Here is a 19,626-nt window from a genome sequence, read left to right as displayed (position 1 = left end):
TTCTAAATAGCTATGAAGGCAGAATTTGCCACAGTGTCTTACTCTGTTTGCTATGGTTACAACAAAAGGCCACCAACTGAGTAAATTATAAACAGTAGAAGTTTATTTGACTCATACAGACGTGCAGGCTCAACATCACTGCTGCAGCGCTGCCTTGCTGCCTTGTAACATTCTGGGGTACACTTGAGGAGAGGAGGGACAAGATGCAAGGTACGAGCAGGAAGGGAGGAAGAGTTTCAAGGTCTCTCTTTTATGACCTCTGATGTTAAGGAGCGAGATGCACTGGATGCGGCTCCTTGTCCCATCTCTCAGAGCTCTCGCCTTAGTGGTTAAATTTAAACTCTCGTTTCTTAGGGGACTTTCTGTTCCAGGCAAGGATCTCTGTGTTGCTTTCTGAAGCAAAGGCTGACGTATGCATTGCTCCGAGGCCAGCTTACAACTACAACCCAGTTTAAAAGTCATAAAACACCGGAGGCAGATGGTAAAGTGATTAGGACTTGTTTTAGGAACATTGCCTCAACACCGTCTCAGCCCATCTGCCTGTGTTGTTTTTCACTCAACAAATATTCATTGGCTACCGTATTACAGTAGAGAGTTCAGCTGGCCAGCTAAACAGGGACTCATTTAAATGCTGTGAAATAGTTCAGCTTGACACCCTTAGATGTAACTAGTGTACTGGTAAACATTTATTTCAATACCTTGTTAGCATTTTCAATAAATCTTCCTTTTTTGTTGCTCTTTTTAATTGACACGATGGAAAGTTTTCAGTCTATCCATTGAAAGAAAAGATGCTGTGATTAATATTTTTGTGTGTCACACACACACACACACACAAATTTTGTTTGTTATAAGTTAAATAAACGTCACTATGTTATGTCTTGAAAAATAGGCCAGGCATGATGGTGCACGCCTTTAATCCCAGCACTGAGGAGGCAGAGGCAGATCCTTGTAAGTTCAAGGCCAGCCTGGTGTACAAAGCGAGTCCAGGACAGCCAAGGCTACACAGAGAAATCCTGTCTCGGAAAAAAACAAAACAAAACAAAACAAAAAAACCCAAACCAAACAAAACCAAACAAAATAACAACAAAAAAAAAAAAAAAAAAGAAAGAAAGAAAGAAAGAAAAAGGAAAAAGAAAGAGAAGAAAGAAAAGAAAGAAAAGAAAAATACACAACTCTGATCGTTTAAAAATTAATAATAGTGCATTTCCCTTTCTTAGGAAGATCATTGCTCCTCTTGTGACACGTCATGGAAAGTTGTGGTCCAACTTCTGGGGAGCACTGAGTCCTGACGGATACTATGCTCGCTCTGAAGATTATGTGGACATCGTTCAGGGGACTAGAGTGTGAGTTGTCTGATTTAGTCATATCACATACAATACCATAAAGATTGTATGTGATTTAGTCATATCACATACAATACCTGTCTTACTAACATTACTTGAAAATTGTCTTTTTGCTTATCTTTTTATTGTTCTTAGTGTAAATTTGAAAACACGGAGACCAAAGGATACTAGAATATTTATATAAAAACAGTATATGTAAATTTTAAGTTAGGAAGCATTTCTACATCATTAACAGGACAACTTCATTGTTGTGTGTTAATTTTTGGTTGCCGTGGGTGCCCACCTATTGGTAGAGAAGAGTACAGATCTTTCCTAAAAGTTGGGAAAGACAGTTTAGCTAATTCATTTAGTAGCTCCAATAAAACGTTGTCGTGTCTTTAGAATGTATAAATACAGACATAATTATACAGAATAAAAAAAACATCCCAACATTCCCAGTTGCATGAGGTGACTTTGTTGATGATGGTGGTAGCTTTTTGTTTGTTTTGTCATCTCTGTATGTAATTGCATACATAAAAAGGTAGGAAACTTCACTGACATGCGATTACCATCCTTTAGATGTTTCAAAAATACACATGCTACAAATTCAAGTGTTCAACTGATATGTACTTCCTAGATGATAGCTGATATTTTCTAAGTTAAAAATTAGTCAAATATCAAGAGTTTTGTTAAGGAAACACTAGGCAAGATGTCACTCTTTTTTCCAGATGTGCTCAAGTCCTAACTGCTTTGTCTTAATTATCAAACTCAGTGAAAAACTGGAATATACTCTGACGTTGAAAAAGAGGTGCCCATAGATTAAATACCTTGTATCTTCCTTTAGGAAGTAGTGGATGGGGTAAGGATTAGCGTAGGAGCTTTACATCTGAATGATGCAGCTATGATAAAGTTTTCGTTAGCTGATAGCATGGTAGGTAAGAAGCTAGTATTACGACAACTCTTTTATTTCAGTTACTTAAATGACTCTAAAATGACGTATGTAAGCCACGTATTTGATGCTGTCCGTGGATTGGATGGAAGTGCAAGCTGTCAAATGCAGGATGGTGCATCTGTGTTGACTGTAGGAAGTGATTGCTGTTCCTTTGTACATGGTGGTTTCCTGCCTGGTTTCTCCACAGGAGAAAGTCAAGAGGCTGAAAGGGGCCTTGGTTAGTGAGTGACATGTGGGAGTGCACCTGCACGTGTGCCCTTAGAAGCACCGTGCATTCCATCATGACCAATGCTTGAATTTACGTAACAAGTCATATAAGGCTAAGGGCCTTTTTATTCTTTAGATTTTCTCCATCAAAGTAAGATGAAATGACTTTGATCATTTCTTTGGTCAAGATTTTTCCCTTTCTGTTTTCTAAACATGACAGACACAGGCCTTTAGGCTGGGAAGTCTCATATAGAAGGAGCCCTGGCAGAATGTGGTTGGGAACAGTGAAGAAAGAGAAATGTCTGCCATTACTTACACTTCCAGCTGTTTTTCCTCACATCTTCCTCATCCACACAGATTTAAGGAAATTCAGGAGAATATCATTTAAATGTTTTGTTTTGGCTGTGGTTGGATGAATGCCCTATAAATTCTTCTCTTATGGCTTATTTAATTCTTCAATGCAGTCTTTGCACTGATGTCTGCTCTAGGGATCTGGGCCAGCTAGTGCCCGCACACCTTTTGTTCTGTGTCATTGCTTTAGCTATCAGATGATTGCTGTTAGACAGAAGATATTCTGACCTAACTGACAACGGTGTCATGAAAGGCCCACAGATAAATACAACCTAAATTAAGTCTCTCTGTAGATAACAACTTCTTCTAAACATCATTAATATATATAATATTTCATATTTGACAAACATCAGCATATGTTTTACCTACAGATTACTTTATATATACAAATCCTGAATATGTACAAACCATCTATTTAAAATGTAGACATGAAACACATTTTTTTGTATGAGTGGTATTTCTGGATTTTTTTTTTTAACTTTCAGAGGAATTTGGAATGTCCCCTACATGGCTAATGTGTACTTAATTCAAGGAAAGACACTCCGTTCAGAGATGAATGAAAGGAACTATTTTGTCCGTGATAAGTTGGACCCTGATATGGCTCTTTGCCGCAATGCTAGAGAAACGGTAAGATGCAGAGCTGCAGCTCGCTTGAACATTCTGATCAGATGGCTTGCTTTTCAGTCCGTGTGTCACTGTATTTGGATGCCCCCTTTTTATCTTTCATTTGTAAATACTAGCCAATTTTTTTGGTTCTATATTTTTTGGAGACTAACATTTGAAACACAGTTTTGAAATGTTAGACTAGGCTTGACTCATAGACCAGCTTAAGAAGATTTTAATAAAGGCAGAATTAAGAGTAAGCTTTTTAAAAAGACTATGTCTTGACTCACATTTGAAAATTTTTGACTAAAAAATTGAGTTTATTTAATATTAATCTGAACAAAATGTTCTTTACACATTTGATAAGCATATATCCATGTTATTTTTTAAATGTACTCTATAACATTAGTGATGATACTCTTTCAAAGCAGGTGCCTTAAACTATGGAAATAGTCTATTTAATCTCTGAAAACTTGGTGATACATTAATGTTTTCGAATTGTTACTTCTACATTTATATAGAAATGCTTATAGAAAATATTTTTTTCGAAATGCACAAATATGTTTTTACTCAGACAACATATTTATAAGATTTTCAGTTTCAGATATTGTTATTTTATTTCTCAATTTATATAAGCAGTCATGGCCTTAGGAATATCAGAAAAGTTGGCAAGTGTTTTTTCTTAGTTTAACAAGGCATGTGTTGCTCCAGTATGTTTGTATTGACTATGTATGTACCTGTGTGCATCCTCACCGAACGCCCTCAGTACCTTTGTGTTTGTGCTCGTGTCTGGCTGAGTTCACTCAACAGTGCATCAGGAATGGCCACTGTTACTCATTTTTTTCCCTTTGTCTTAATTATGTGTCTACGCAATGAAGTTTTGCTAAGGAATGAGCTTGGATATGTGTTTCGCCAAACACGTTAAAATAAAACGGAGGGGGAAGGCTTGAAGTTCTTTGTGGGCTCTGCAGGCTTTGCTTGTTTTGCATGTGATCCGGGAAGGACATTTCACAATGTCAGCTTTTTATCAGAGCTGCTGTATTTATTTACCAAGATGCCTGACTAATGGGGTGTACAGATCAACTGACCCAATGCTTCTCTTCATTTTAGACCTTTCAAAGGGAAAAAGACTCCCCTACTCCGGAAACATTCCAAATGCTCAGCCCCCCAAAGGTGTTATTTTTATTTACTTTTTATTCTTTTTTTTTCTTTATGTCATTATATTAGATATGCTATTTTGAGTGGCAGTAAAGCCACTTCCTTAAGAGGCTCCTTGGCATTGACTGGTGAAATGTTGGTACTCATGGGATCCTTAACTGTTCATATGTGTGTTGTGGGATTTTGGAGGAGTATTGCTGAATGCTCAGCCATTGAAGTCATTTCCATTTTATAGTTAGCAAGTAAGAGAAATAACTGCAAATACTTTGATTCATTGTTGTAGGATTTTTGGGGTGCTGTGGAGAGCGAATGAAGTAAGTGTAAAGTACATCTCTACTGGAGATGGCATTTGGGAACTTGCCAATGTGTTTGTTTGCTGCTAATCTCTTTATAACAAAAGCAGGTGCAAAGAGACATCCTTGGCCCAGAGCTGTCGGCCACATTCATGTGGTTTAGGGCAAAAAACCGGGAGCGTTCTCTCTTAGACCCTTACATGCCTGCAGAATTGTGTTGGGTGCTGAAACCCAACAATGGAGGAATACAGGACACCGAGGAACAAGTTCTGGCACCTTGAGGTTGCATAAAGAATGCGTTTCTTTGAAAGGAACAGAGGATAAAAAGAAGATACACTTCATTGCCTCTTGATGTCTGAAATACTTTTCTGCTTTTGAACAGGGATTTTTTTTTCCTATCTGCATCTAGGTTCACTGAGACAGTAACAAAGCAGCCCAGGAGCTGAGTCTTCTTCTTTTCAGTTGTCCACTAGGGCGATTAGTTTATGTGTTGTCTGAATTTATAACAACTTATCTGAAATAATATGTTCTATGTTCTAATGTTCTATGAAAAATTAAAATGCATGTTTATGAATTAAATATTAGAAAATTGAAATCAATACATTCTCTGTATTTTTCCCATGATTAAATGTTTTGTACTTTGAGTTTAATACTGCTGTTTTTTTTGGTATATAGGGTGTGTTTATGTACATTTCTAACAGACATGAATTTGGACGGCTGTTATCAACTGCTAATTACAACACCTCTCATCTCAACAATGACCTCTGGCAGATCTTTGAAAACCCTATGGTATGCTCATTTTCAACTCTCTTGTTGCATATCTTCCTGTCACTCTAAATGGGTATAAATCATGTAATAAGATTAAAACATAAAATTTATTTATTTATTTAGATTTTTAAAGACAGGCTTTCTCTGGGTAAGCCTTGGCTATCCTAGACTCACCTTGTAGACCAGAGTGGCTTCAAAGTCACAGAGATCTGCCTGCCTCTGCCTCCCGAGTGCTGGGATTAAAGGTATGCACCACCACTCCCAGCATATAAACTTTTTAAAATGTGTACAGTTGTATTTTATGATCTGTAGTAGTTCTCAACTTTGACCAAGAACTTTTTAAAATTAAGATACACATTTCCTTAAAGGAAGGGAGTTTATCAGTTTCTTTGCTTTCTCCCAACATTTCTGCTTTCTGTATTCAAAAGTATTGTCCAATTTTTAACCATAAATTAGAACAAAATGAATAGCATACATATGTTCAAACGGGGTAGGGTGGGATCAGAGAAACTCAGTGACTAAAAGTATGGCTTCAGAGTAGAACTCTTCCCCAAGCATGCAAAATGTATTAGGTTTGTTCCCAGATGTCCCCACTCCCTACCACACACACACACACACACACACACACACACACACATACACACACACACACACACGAAGATATATCAAGAAGTTAGTTTGGGGGAATACCCATTATTTTTCCACTTAGTAAAGTGTTAACAACTTCTTTTTTCTTTTTGTAAATATACACTGAAGATAGCCAAAGGAAAATGCAGAGTAAAGCTTCCTCCCATATGAAAAAAAAAATGTGTTCTTAAGTCGAAGAAATGTGCTGAAATATGAATAGCTCCTGGTCTTGAGTTTTTTAGGGACCTCTTTCTTCAGTAGGGTTAGCGTATTTGTCCCTTGAGAAAGCTTTCTTGAGTAGTCATTTCACTTACCTTGTTTTTTAAGGTCTCTTCTCTTGCCAGCAGTAAGTCTTGAATTACAGCCTCCAGCCTCTTAATGCTGGTAGTCTTTGATTTTTACAGAAGTAGCAGGATTCCAGAAAGAGCAGCTTTGAACACTGAATCCTCTGTTGGAGAGAAAAAAAAAAATTTTTTTTTTGGCATTTTGGTATTTTAAAAGTACCTTTGTTCTATTTTTACCTGCATATCTTCATCTTTAATGGGGTAGAAGTGGAAATGGTTTTCTTTTTCTTTTCTTTTCTTTTTTTTTTTTTTGAGGAGAGGATAGAATCTACTCACATAACTTGGGTTCTGAATTTTTGAGTGTTCACGAGGGGTAGAATTACTTGGTTCTAGCTTCCAGGTGAGCTTTAGCTCCTGTCCTGTGGTGCATAGATTCCTGTAGGAACTCGGCTCTCCTGAGAGGACAGAGTGTGGTGGCCTCTTTTCCCTTCCCATGGTCTTGCTTGTTCTCTCATACTGCACTCTGAAGATGCACGATGGCTGAAAATAAACACCTAGGGGTCTCCCGTTTTGTAAGTGCGATCATAATTGCCTCGATGACCAGAACGAAAGGTGTTTTCTAGTGAAGAGTTAGTATTAATGCCCACTATAAAACATTAAAACCTTTAGCATCAGCTAAGGTAAAATGATGGCCCAGCCCAACTGCAGTGGAGGTCTGTATCCAGGCAAGGGGTTATCTCAACCCTTAGGAGTCCGGGCTACATTCTCAGTTCTGTTCCTTGTGTTTAAATACCACCTGTTTAATTTCCTGAAAACTGCATACAAATCTTATCCATTATAATACTATTCAGTTTTAATATCTTGATACCTGAAAGTTTATAGATAAAAAGCTTGGTTTCGTGGAATGGTAGATGCATACACAGAATCAGGCGAAGATTGAAATATGAACTGGTTCCTGAAAATGATCATTTCATCCAGATACATAGTTTCTTATAAGTAACATAAATATTTCTACAATCTATATGCTTATTAATGGAAATTTTATTTTTTTAAATGTGTTTTCTCTCTCTCTGTCTCTCTCTCTCTTTTTTTAGGACTGGAAGGAAAAATATATAAACCGTGATTATTCAAAGATTTTCACTGAAAATATAGCCGAGCAGGTTTGTACTAGTAGTTGCAACATGGTTTTCGTATAATTTCCACAAAGTCTTACCTAAATACTACTACGTTAGCAGACAGTTTAAATGTGGAGAAACAGTTGGTTAGTTTATAATTCATGAGGTTTACTTACAGCTTTTAATTTGCTTAATGGAACCTAGAGTTTAAGACCTCACTGTCGTCAAAAACATGCAAACATGCAGCTGTGCACTGGACCTCCATCAAGTCACGGAAGCTGGGGAACTCTTAGCAGACAGTTGGACAGCGGAAGCTTACCTTGGGAAATGATGGGTCATCTCTCTTGAAGAGCCTTTACTCAGAAAGACAAAATGTACTGTGCTTCAGTGTTCAAAACTGTCAGTTGGGTTTGTTTCTGAGGAAATAAAGTTTCACTGATACACCGTTGTTTTAGGCATGAAGAGGAACAAAACACACTACAATTAAACTATTATGAAAGTATCTTCTAGTAAAGTTTTTAAAAACAATGCATACACATTAAGAGCTCTTACTGGTGCTGCCCTGTCTTTTAACGACGCACTGCATTACAGCCTTGTCCAGATGTCTTCTGGTTTCCCATATTTTCTGAAAGAGCCTGCGATGAATTGGTCCAGGAGATGGAACATTATGGCAAGTGGTCTGGGGGAAAACATCACGTAAGTTGTAATTTTACAGAACCGAGTGAAATGGGGAGGGAAGGGATTACAGAGGACATCTTCCTTTTCAGTTATGTGTCTCTGAGCCCTTGATCTAAATGAGTTAGCCGTGAAGAAAACTTTTTAGTCTGGTTTTACTGATTACTAATTGTTTTAAATTACTCTCTACCTGGGTCCCTTTCTCATTTATAAGAGTAATTACATTGTTTAGCCTTGAGGGATCAGTGCCCCCAGATTGGAATTGATTAGGAAATACATTCCTTTACCTATCAGTGCTCTTTTTCAAGCACATCTTCCTGGGCTCATCTTCCTACTGCACTGTAGTGAAAATGCTCAGACAGACTCCATTTGACTGTCAGCATGAGGGTTTTTTTCTCTTTTTTTGTATATGTGTAAAATAGTGAGGTTGAATATGTAATTCTGCTTTTTATTTACATTCGGTTAGAAACTTGGCAGGAAGTAATACCAGCATTGATTCCACATGTGTCTCTTTAAGAAGCCACAGGGACAGCCTGTTCCTGAAAATTACAATGGCATTTTGGTGGGCTAGTTTGCAATCTAACTGCATTTGCCAAGCTTGGCTCACAGCTACGTAGCTAGGTGACCAAGAAGAGGCACATTGAAAATATGAGGAAGAACTCACCGTTTAGAGAAAGACATAGCTTTCACCAAATGAAAGCAAGGTTTGCAGCGTCAATGACGCAAAAGATCACATGAGTGGAATCTACCGTGAGGGTGGTTATAAAACATTATTTTCGGGGATGGTGTGAGGACTTAGAAGGTCCATTTTAGTCAATTTTATTGTGAAACTCATATCTACAGTTAATAAGTGGAAATGGGTTTTTCGGCTAAAGCTCGCTTCAACACTCATAAAGGTCACGTGCAAAGCTATGTTACCTAAATGGTCTTGATCTTCTTGTACAGACGGCAAACCATAAACAACTGTTCGTTTTTTTACGATTCCTGATTGAGAAATGCCAAGGTAAACAATACAAATAGTCTTTACGCATTAATGCCGTTTCCAGGACAGTCGAATATCTGGTGGTTATGAAAATGTTCCCACCGATGACATCCATATGAAACAAATCGATCTGGAGCATGTTTGGCTTCACTTTATCCGCGAGTTCATTGCTCCAGTGACGTTGAAGGTCTTTGCAGGGTATTACACAAAGGTACCTGTCCCGTGCCGCCTGCCTCCTGCCTGCTCAGTCTCTCTTGGTCCTGCGTGAACAGCTTTCCATTGTTAAGCAAATCCTCCATTGCATTGCCTTTCTAGGGGTTTGCAATGCTGAATTTTGTAGTGAAGTACTCGCCTGAAAGACAGCGCTCACTCCGTCCCCACCACGATGCCTCAACCTTTACCATCAACATTGCTCTAAATAATGTAGGAGTAGATTTCCAGGTAATTATGACAAACATACTAAAAAAAAAAAAATTTTTCCCCCCCAGGGACTGTGGCATCATGGGAAAGGCTGTTTAGATGGCACGGTTTGAATACTGCTGCTGATTGAAAAATGTAAAATAATTAAGTTGATGTATTTGTTTGTGTTTAACTTTCTTTAGGGAGGTGGCTGCAAATTTATACGGTATAATTGCTCCATTGAGTCCCCGCGGAAAGGCTGGAGCTTCATGCATCCTGGGAGACTTACGCATTTGCATGAAGGACTTCCTGTTAAAAATGGCACGCGATACATCGCGGTGTCGTTTATAGATCCCTAAATTATTTACTTGCCTTGAACGGAATCATTCTTTGAGATATGGAGGACTGGCACGGACATGTCTTTGAAGTTGTGCTTGAGAAGATGAGAGGAATATTTAAAGGATGCCATCGGAACAACTTCACTTTGGGCCAAACATTTGAAAACTTTTTATGTAAAATTGTTTGATGTTTCCTAACGTCTGCTCTGAGCCTTAAAACCGCAGGTTGAAGAAGAAAAGAAAGGAAAAAAAACAAAGTAGAACTTGGTATTTATTTCTATGCTTTAATTCTCTCTGAAAACAATGACAGTTTATACAATGTTTAGGTACAGAGGCATGAATGATAATAAACAATCCTAGTCATATTTTCTTACTTAGGAGAAACCTGAGATTTTATTTCTCAGTGAGGAGAAGTATAGAAAATGGTTATAAAGGAAAATCAGCAAGTCTGGAAATGTAGAATTCTGAAGCTTACTGAATTTATATGTAATTAGTAAGTCATGTTGACCTCTGCGTGGGTCTGTTGTTCAGTAATTAGGAAGGAAAGCCAAAGAAAATATTACACAAAGCTTTTCCTCAAGAAACCCTAGCGCGGACAGCCAGTGGGAGCATATCCATTGGAACTACGAGCGTGTAAGGCAGATACTCATTTCTGTTGGAAATTAGACCCCTGTGTTATCCCAGGGTAAGCTCTCTCGGGGGCAGCTGATGTCTTTCCGCTTTGCGAAGTGCTTCAAATATAAACTCCCAAGTGTCCTTATGTCAAAAGGATTGTTTGTTTCCTTCTGGGTTTTTTCTTAGTTATAGAAAATAGTAAGGAAAAAAAAAAAACAATTTTATTGAGACTAATGAAATGTTTTTTAAAAATAATGAAAACCAAACTTCTTCAGTACTTGAATTTTATATCAGGAAAATGAATAGTTTGAGCCTTGATTTTTTTTGTTTTTGTTTTTGTTGTTGTTGTTATTGTTGTTGTTTGTTTTTTTCCCCCTTAGTTGATCTCTGTTACTTTTTTCCTGGGGGTAAATACTTTTTTTCTCCTCACCATAATCTACTTCATCATTCTTAGTTTTATTACTTTTCCTTTATCCCACTTTTAAAAAAATTCCCACAACAAAATTTTCAATTTCAATTTTTAATATTTCTCAGAACAAAGTTTGAATATCTTTGTTATAGATACTGTTTTTAATTTTAAGGTTACACTTGAAAAAGGTTCTTATTCATGGTGCCAAAATTAAGTTTTCCAACTCTGTGTGTTAGAAAATGACGAAAAATAAAATAATTTTTAAAACTCATCATGCTTTTCAGTATTATTAATGGTTCTTTAGAAGGGGACTGTATCGTAAACTAGTCTGAAAGCATATCTGGATATAAAAGTCATTATTATTTTATTTAGCTTGATCATTTAATACTATATCAAAATTGCTACCTAAACTTTAAAATTCAATTACGCATAAATCATTTAGTAATGCTTTTTGAATTTAAGTGCACTTCAGACAGAGTGTTCACAGTATGCAGATCTGGTCTGGCACTGGTGCCATCCAGGTCAACCAGACTGTAAAGCAAGAGGAGTTAGCCCCACACCCAGTGCTACACACCCAATGCTACACTGTTCGGAGCACGGTAGGCATGGGCTCCTATGTGACGGAGGCCCTAGGCTGCCACTGAGCGTAATGAGCCATGCCACGTTTCCAGAAGTTCAACAGAGACAATCAACTTAGCAAAATTTTCTGTTCCTTTTTTAAATCTCATTTAGGGAAACTATAAAATGTTTAAAGTCTTAGAATCCTGATTAGTGAGAGCAAACCTCCCACAAGTAGACTATACAATCTAAAGGATGGAAAGGACATGAGACATCCTGCTAGATGGAGGAAACTGACGGAGATGGCTCTGACAGGAAGTTCCTGAGGTCACTTCAGAGGCATGGCTCGTGCATTCTTTTTTCGGGAACAACAAAATGGCAGATGTCTCTACAAAAGAGGCATATGAGGGAAAAAAATCAGACTGTTAGAGTGCAGTATCAGCCATGTTAAAAACTGACCTCCCTGTTTTCACTCCCCTTCGTGTGTGTGTGTGTGTGTGTGTGTGTGTGTGTGTGTGTGTGTGTGTGTGTAAAGTATTCCAGGGAGGAACATAAAGGTGTGAGATCTTGGAAGAGTAAATAGATTTTGTGCTTTTGGTTATTGTTTTATTTTTTTTTTTAATAACTGAAATCTTACCAAAAAATGCATTTAGGCATGAATGGAAAAAAGTCAGGAATATCATTAATGTCTGTATGATCAGAGGGCTTTTAAGTAATCGTGCTGATGTCATTTTGTTCCAAGTTATTTTTCTCCTTTTCTAGCCTTCTTTCTTCCTCTTCCTTTTCTTTCCTCCTGTTTGAAACCAGAGCCCCTCACTCTCGCCCTTTTTACACCTCTAAGGTCTGCTTTTGCTAACTGTTAATGCACATGGAAGTCAGTATGAACCCCTAGAATAATTAATTAATTATTTTCTGGTGACTCAGTGTCAGTTCTGCTTTACCTATAAAAATCACTAACTTTTTATTGGTAATTTTAAACAGTAAAAGTATGGAAAACCACACATCTTTGTGTCAAGTGGGGCTCCTTGTGATAGAAGCAGCCCACGTTCCTGCTTTCCTGTCTGAGTGTACACTGGTTAACTTGCCTGCTTGCTGAGGACTAGAGTGCATCTCATGTGCTAGTGTTTGGATGTGTCATTCATTCAGGGTATAGGACTATTTACACACCAGATCTCCTTAAACTGCAGACAAATCTAATAGAATTTAAAATTGCTGTCCACAGTGGAGCGTCGGCCTGGGTAAGTAGCTTTGTTTCACTAGATGCTGTTTTTGGAAACGTAAATTATTTAAGACATTATGAAAGCAGGCTTTGTCAGCACTGTTTTTCTGTGGCCTTTCAGAAAACAAGTATAGACTTAGGATTTCTATTAAGAAAAAGACATTGGAGGACAACAAGGAGAAAAATCCATAAAGTTTTTTTTTTTTTGTGTGTGTGTGTGTGTGTGTGTGTGTGTGTATGTGTGTGTGTGTGTGTGTGTACGAATGAAGAAATGAGCTTTGGATTCAAATTAAGAAGTAATGAAGAGAGTAGAAAGCTGCATACAAGCATGTTTCTAAAATGCAAATTGAGCTGTGGACTGGGCTTCAAGTCCAGTGGAATGGTTCTTGCCTTGTAGGTACAAGACCATGCATTCAATTGTGAGAGTCGGTTTTCGTGCTAACAATTTATAATGTCCATATTTATTCATTTAGTATATAAAGACCATTTAATGTGTTCTGTCTTCACCACTGAAAAATTGGTGACTACTTTCGAACATTGATTGTCTTCCTAAATTAGTAATTTCTGCCTATATAATGGTAAAAGCCACATCATTAATTTAAAATTAAAATAGCATCTTATAAAGAAAGGTTTCCATTCTAAAGCCTCATTCTAGAGTAAATGCTACTTCGTCGCTTCGAATTAAGGAATGGGGAAGGGTCCCTGTAGATTTGTGGCAGATGAACCGTTCTGTGCATGATTGCACAGTAACTTTTAAAGAAATTCTGAAAGACGTTCCTTTCTGTCGGTGTTGCTCAGTGATCATGACTGTAGTAGGATCTCTTAGTGGAGCAAAGGGAATCAATTGTGCGCTGGTTGCATCTGGCCAAGCTCAGCAGCAGCAAGGGCAGTCCTGAGCACGCTGAAATCCATTTCCTGCTGAGCATAAGCAGTGCATCATTGGTTAATTGGAAATAGTGTGTGCTTTCAAAACCAAGTTAGCCTCTTTCATTGTGTTTTATTAAATTACTCTCATCTGGATTTACATGGTTTATAAGTATTTCCAAACTGTGACATCACAGCTCCACCTTGTGGTTAGAAGCCACAGATGATAGCTTCTAATCTAAGCAGGATGCAAAAACTTTAATTTTCTTTTAGTTGTTGCTGAGCATTTTTTCCTTGAAAACTAGTACAAGGAAGGTACAGAGATGAGGTTTTTTAAAGCAGTTCTTTTTAAATGTCGTGTTGTGATGTATATCAATGTTTTAAAAAGCAGGAATCACAACACCTTATCTCAAAGGTTGGGCATGCTTCCAGTTAATGCTGATGACAAGCATTGTCCTTAACTTTACCTATTTTATAGTCCTCTCATCTATGTCCAGTAGGGACCGCTAGCCTGTCCTGCTAATAAACCTTGTGTAGACGATGTCAGATGAAGGTACAACTCATAAGTATTGGAGTCCCCAAGTTCCATCTATACCAACGCAGGAACAGGTCTGTAGGCCTCTACTATGCAAAGGAAAATCCTTTGAATTGCTCTGTGGGGAAAAGAAATAAATAATAATTGTGAGTGATCACTGAAAGGCTGATGGTTGTAACATTAAGGACAAGATTACTGTGGTTTTAAAAAAATAGGAACTGGATGACTGCGACTCTGAAAGTTATGGTAGCTGCATTTTTGACATTAGTGGTGTAAATGGAGGGAGATTGCCCAAGGAATTCCCAGGTATGTCTGCTTTGCATGTTCAGATGTTCACAGCCACCTTTTCCTTGTGGCTTGGATGCTAGTGCAGTGGTTCTCAACCTTCCTGATGCTACGACCTTTCAATATAGTCCCTCGTATTGTGCTGACCCCCAACCATGAAATTATTGTGTTACTTCTTCATAACTGCAGTTTTGTTACTGTTGTGAATCATAATGTAAATATTTGTGTTTTCTGATGGTCTTAGGTGATGCTTATGAGTTACTGGACTCCCAAGGGGGTCACAACTCACAGGTTGAGAACTATTGCTCTAGGGTGCCATCTTTACACTCATCGGTGAGCCTCAAGGACAAAAAATGGGAAATATTGGTTATTGGGAGGATTGAATGCTTGTGGTGGGTGAGCTGGTCCTGTATGGGTATTGACATGGGCTGTTGTGAAGTCACTGCCCTGTACATCAAGTCCATGTGGACACTCTAGAAGGAAAAAGATTCATCCTAAAGTGATAGCATCGCTTCCAAGTTGAATTACAGAACTTACAGCGTTAGTTCTTTGGACAGTGACATTCAGGGAATTATCTCGAGACTCCAGGGGCTGGTTTTTTTGTTTGTTTGTTTGGTTGGTTTTTTTTTTTTCTTTTTTTCTTTTTTCTTTACAAGCTCTGCCAGCAAAGCTGAGCACCCTCTTCAAGCCAAGTCATCCTTTAAGAGGCAAGGTCCAGCAGTGAAGGTAAGAGTGATAACACTATAAGCCACAAGGCTTCCATGAGAAGCAGACCGGTGCCCTGGTGCCTCCTCTGGATATTAGATTTATTTACATTTCCCTCTCAAGTTCCTGAGCTTCCCAAGGGCAGAAATGAAGGCTCCTCTCTCAGTAGCCTTTAAAGTTCTGGAGCCTCTTAGACATTCTAACACCCCCAGTCTGGAGCTACTAAATACTTAACTGTGAGTAACTGGGAGGCGCTTTTATTTGTAAAATTTTATTGTGTTTGAACCAGTCCTTGAAAAGGAGTTGGGTGGGTGGGAGCAGAGGCTTTGAATTGAACAGGCAAACTTTTTTTTTTTTTTTTTGAAATGCACGGGTCTTTGCCTGCAAATACAGTGAAGGTGTACTGTCTGTCCCAGAATAGAGCACCACACATATAATCCAAGTTGGAGAGAGTGATGCATTAAAACTGTAACAAGAACCCACTGCCCCTGCTGTTCTCATTATTTACTCAATTTATGAGTGACCTGCTCACTGGTGGCCATGTGGTAGACTTCCAATAGGCATTTTAAAATCAAATGAATTGGTGTCACACATCTTAAAATAGTGCATTTTTATGTTCTTCAAAAAGTGCTATGCCTGTAAACTATCCAAAAAGCCCCCACTTAACCCTCTAACTCTGAAGTAAAATAATTCTAAACTAGCAACCTGTGGCGAGAGTGGATTCAGGTGCTGAGGAAGAGAGTGGCCTCGATGTGTTTATTGGAACCACACGGTTACCATGGATACTCATGGTACTGCTTACCCCTCTTGGCTGGCCGATTTGACCAAACACTATTTCATCATCTTTTTTCAGATTGGTCTAAGATATGGGATAAATACTACTTAGGAGAGTTAAAACTACAATAATGTTGAAAGAAAAGAAAAAAATAAAAGGCTAGAACTTAGGAACACTTTTGGTTGAAAGGTAGATATTAGTGAGTCACATAATCTTAGAAAATAGCAATTTTGTAAAAGTATGAAGAGGCTATTTTTAACTTTAAAATTCCTATAAGTGAGTTGATCATGTGTAAAGAGAACTTGCAGTGAATTCAAGGGAAAAGTAATGATGAAGATAATAGCCAGGGCTCAGGGGGAATAACATGATTATTATTTTTATTCTTGATTTAAAAAAAAAAAAAGAACCAGGGTCTTATTATGTAGTCCTGACAGTTCTGGAGGTAGCTATGTAGACTAGACTGGCGTTGAACCCAGATCTTTCTGTCTGCCTGCCTCTGCCTTCTGAGTGCTGAGACTACATTATGGGATACCACTGCCTGGCTGAATATTCTGATTTTATTACCCAGCTGTGGGGCTGGAGAGCTGTGGGACCCAGAGGAAGTCATATATCCCGGTAGCCAGGTTAAACTCCTTTTTGCCTTATAAGGTCATGCCTGACAGCACTTGAAATTCTCCCACAAAGATTTAAGTAGCCTTTTTACCTGCACCCCCCCACCCCCACCCCACCCCTGCTCCAATTAAACAAACTGCCTCACTGAAGCTGTCTCCCAAGAAGTCTGCTGTTGCTCAATGCACTCACAGCTCTCTGAGGTCTCCTTCATCCCCTGCCATTACACCCCCCCTCCACCCCCACCCCCATCCCTGTTTCCTCTCTTAGGATCCACAGATCACTGTCCTGTGTGGAATGCGAATGTGCCTTAAAGTGGAGCCTGAATGGCACCCAGCAGATGTGGAAAAAATTGACACGAACTCATACGTTAAATAGCCTTTCTCTACTAATTTTGGACATTTGTCTTAGCAGTAGGTTTTTGTTTTTGTTTTTGTTTTTGTTTTTTTGTAACAGAGTTTGCAATACATTTTGTAAAAATTTAGTCCAGCTTTAAACAATTTGTGGTCTAAAATGAAGACACACCTAATTCCAAAATGCGTACTTGTCTCTGCAACATCCTTGATGGCTCTTAGATGCTTGTGGATGATGGCTGATGCTTCAATTCTGTGATAATTACAGGTACTCACTGAGTACAAATGCGCTTCCAGATTCCCTGCCTTGTGACGGGTGGGATCATGTGACTCTGGATCACTCCCAAGACAAGCACTTAGCACCCATTTGGGACACCTTTTAGTGCATGCATACTGAGTCCGTCTTGGAAATAAGTATGCTTGAGCACTTCAAGACATTTGTATGAGAACTAAAGTTGATTATGTTACTTAAGTAACTGAGGCTTAACTGAGTTTGCCCAGCAGTTGATTACAGTGTAAAACTGATGTCCTCCAGATTCTCAGACATTTGAATAATTGATCCCCAGTAGGTGCTATTGTCTGGGGAAGCTTAGGAGGTGTGGCTTTGCTGGATGAAATGTGTCACTAGGGCAGGCTTGGAGAGTTTAAAGCCTCCCACCATTCCCAGTTCTCTGCTTGCTGCTCACAGCTCCAGGTGTGGGCTCACAGCTCCAGGTGTGAGGTTACAGCTGTTTCTTCCTCTTGTCTTCCTGATGCCCTGCTTCACCACTCTGATGGTGACAGATGCTTACCCCCTCTAGAGCCCTAAACCCGAAATACACCTTTTTCTTTATAAGCTGCTTTGGTCATGATGTTTTTTTGCTTTGTTTTGTTTGTTTGTTTGTTTTAACATCTACACAAACTATGCTAACACAATAGTGATGAGAAGAGGAAAAGATAGAAATGGATAGTCACTGACTTACCAACTTAGGTTTTTGGGTTTTTTTTTTTTAGCTTTTGGCAATTCAAAAGTAATGCACATGAAGTATAAAAAGTTTGAAATTTTATATTTTCTCGGGTAATTGGTGCACATAGTACTGCCTCTATGTTGCAAAGTATCATTTGTGGTGGGCTTCCCCAAAAAGCCTGGGCTCAGAGGCCTGGTGCTCTGCACTGCTGTGCTAGGAGGTCAAACTTGTGCTAAGTGTACTTTCAATGTAAGGTTTTTCAATTTATTTTGTAGGTTGGGATATACCTCCCATCTGTATGTGTTGAATTTCAAGTAATTAAATGATAGCATCATCTGAAGACTTTAGTGATTGAATTTGCCATCTAAGAAGAGAAGAGGCGTGTGGGTAGTGGCAGTTCAAGTTCTATACACTTCCATCCTAAGCCGAGCCTTTTAATATTTCGTTGTTGACAACCCACCCACCCTCACTCACATGAAGTCTTCCTGTAGTGAGTGACCCATTTGCGAACTTGCAAGTTGTAAACATGAAGGAGACACCACCCTGCACTGCAGACCAGTGGAAAACAAATTGCAATTTTCTTTTGAACTGTCAAAAGCCCGCCATTTGTGAGTTCTAAGAATAAATTTGTGTATCCACAAACAATATCAAAACACACACACACACACTAAAAAGTTTTAAAATGTTAATATTTGTAATTATAATTATCACTCTGATTAAGATGGCTTATAGAATGTAATTGTAACTTAGATTGAACCTTCTGAACAGGTCTATATATATACATTACAGATGTGTCTTGTTCATATTCAGGTGACATGAACCAGGGGGAGACTGACAAATTATATTAGACGGGGGAAATCACCTTGCACAAATACGCCATCAACCCAGAACTACAATTTAAAGCCACAAAGAAAAATGTAATTCAGTAGCTTTCTATGCTAGCCTCAAAAAAAAAAAAAGGAAGTTATGAGATTGATAATGAGGAGAACAAAATCTTATCTGACTACAAATTGCCCATAATAAAATACAACTGGGGTGTGCAAGAGCCCATGCAGTTGGAGTTGATCAGCTTTTGTGAAGTCTATGAGGGTGTGCTTTCAAAAGAAGTCGGCCCAAGTGTGAGGCAGAAAGCAAGGACTGGAGAATTCAGCTCCTGATACTCCACCGCACATGAAGTAGTTAGAAGTAACGCTGTGGTCTCTCCCTCTAGGCTAAAGAGAGCTTTGGCTCTGTTCTCCTTTTTCCAATAGATCAAAGCAGCTAGATTTAGCTCATGTTCCTTTAATTATTAATGTCTGGGAACTCTCAGTGGAAAGATTCTGTAATCAATTCTGAATTTTTAGTTTTCAGGGTTAAAGTTTCCTTATAATAGTGTACCATGGCTGCCTTTAGCAGTCCTTTGACCATGTTTGTAAAGGATGCTTGGCACTTCCTCTATAAGGAGGTGGTTCTTTGGTCAAGCTTAACAATCAGTGTCTCCTCTTCTTTTAAACTCCCATGAACACGGGTGGGGATGGGCTTTGGCTGGAAGAAGGGAGTTATTTACCAAGCCTCCTCTGATGTGTGGCCACATCAGAAAGAATCTCAGCTCTCATCTGTCTGTTTGTTTCACTATTATTTGTCTCTTTAATTGGCCTGTTGAGGCCATGTGGCTGATCCTAGCTTCTCGGGCTTGTTG

At 38.6% G+C, this 19,626-nt stretch overlaps 1 protein-coding gene across 4 annotated transcripts in view; it reads left to right on the top strand.

Moving 5' to 3' along the window:
- The window catches only part of PLOD2 (procollagen-lysine,2-oxoglutarate 5-dioxygenase 2), a 68,512-nt gene extending 57,143 nt beyond the window's left edge, over positions 1-11,369 (top strand). For 3 of the 4 annotated variants that reach the window (XM_084753551.1, XM_084753553.1, XM_084753554.1), the window contains exons 12-20: positions 1,218-1,343; positions 3,318-3,459; positions 4,546-4,608; positions 5,562-5,675; positions 7,660-7,725; positions 8,272-8,376; positions 9,402-9,548; positions 9,653-9,778; positions 9,940-11,369. In XM_084753551.1, the coding sequence (XP_084609677.1) occupies positions 1,218-1,343; positions 3,318-3,459; positions 4,546-4,608; positions 5,562-5,675; positions 7,660-7,725; positions 8,272-8,376; positions 9,402-9,548; positions 9,653-9,778; positions 9,940-10,095 (1,045 nt within the window). In that variant the 3' untranslated portion in view covers positions 10,096-11,369. The remainder of the gene's footprint in view (positions 1-1,217; positions 1,344-3,317; positions 3,460-4,545; positions 4,609-5,561; positions 5,676-7,659; positions 7,726-8,271; positions 8,377-9,401; positions 9,549-9,652; positions 9,779-9,939) is intronic. The other variant, XM_084753552.1, reaches the window with a different exon arrangement.
- Positions 11,370-19,626: the final 8,257 nt, after the last annotated feature.

The sequence above is a fragment of the Acomys minous genome (genome assembly GCF_964271855.1).
Source record: "Acomys minous genome assembly, chromosome: 13".
Classification (NCBI taxonomy): domain Eukaryota; kingdom Metazoa; phylum Chordata; class Mammalia; order Rodentia; family Muridae; genus Acomys; species Acomys minous.
This window is presented reverse-complemented; position numbering and strand designations above follow the sequence as displayed.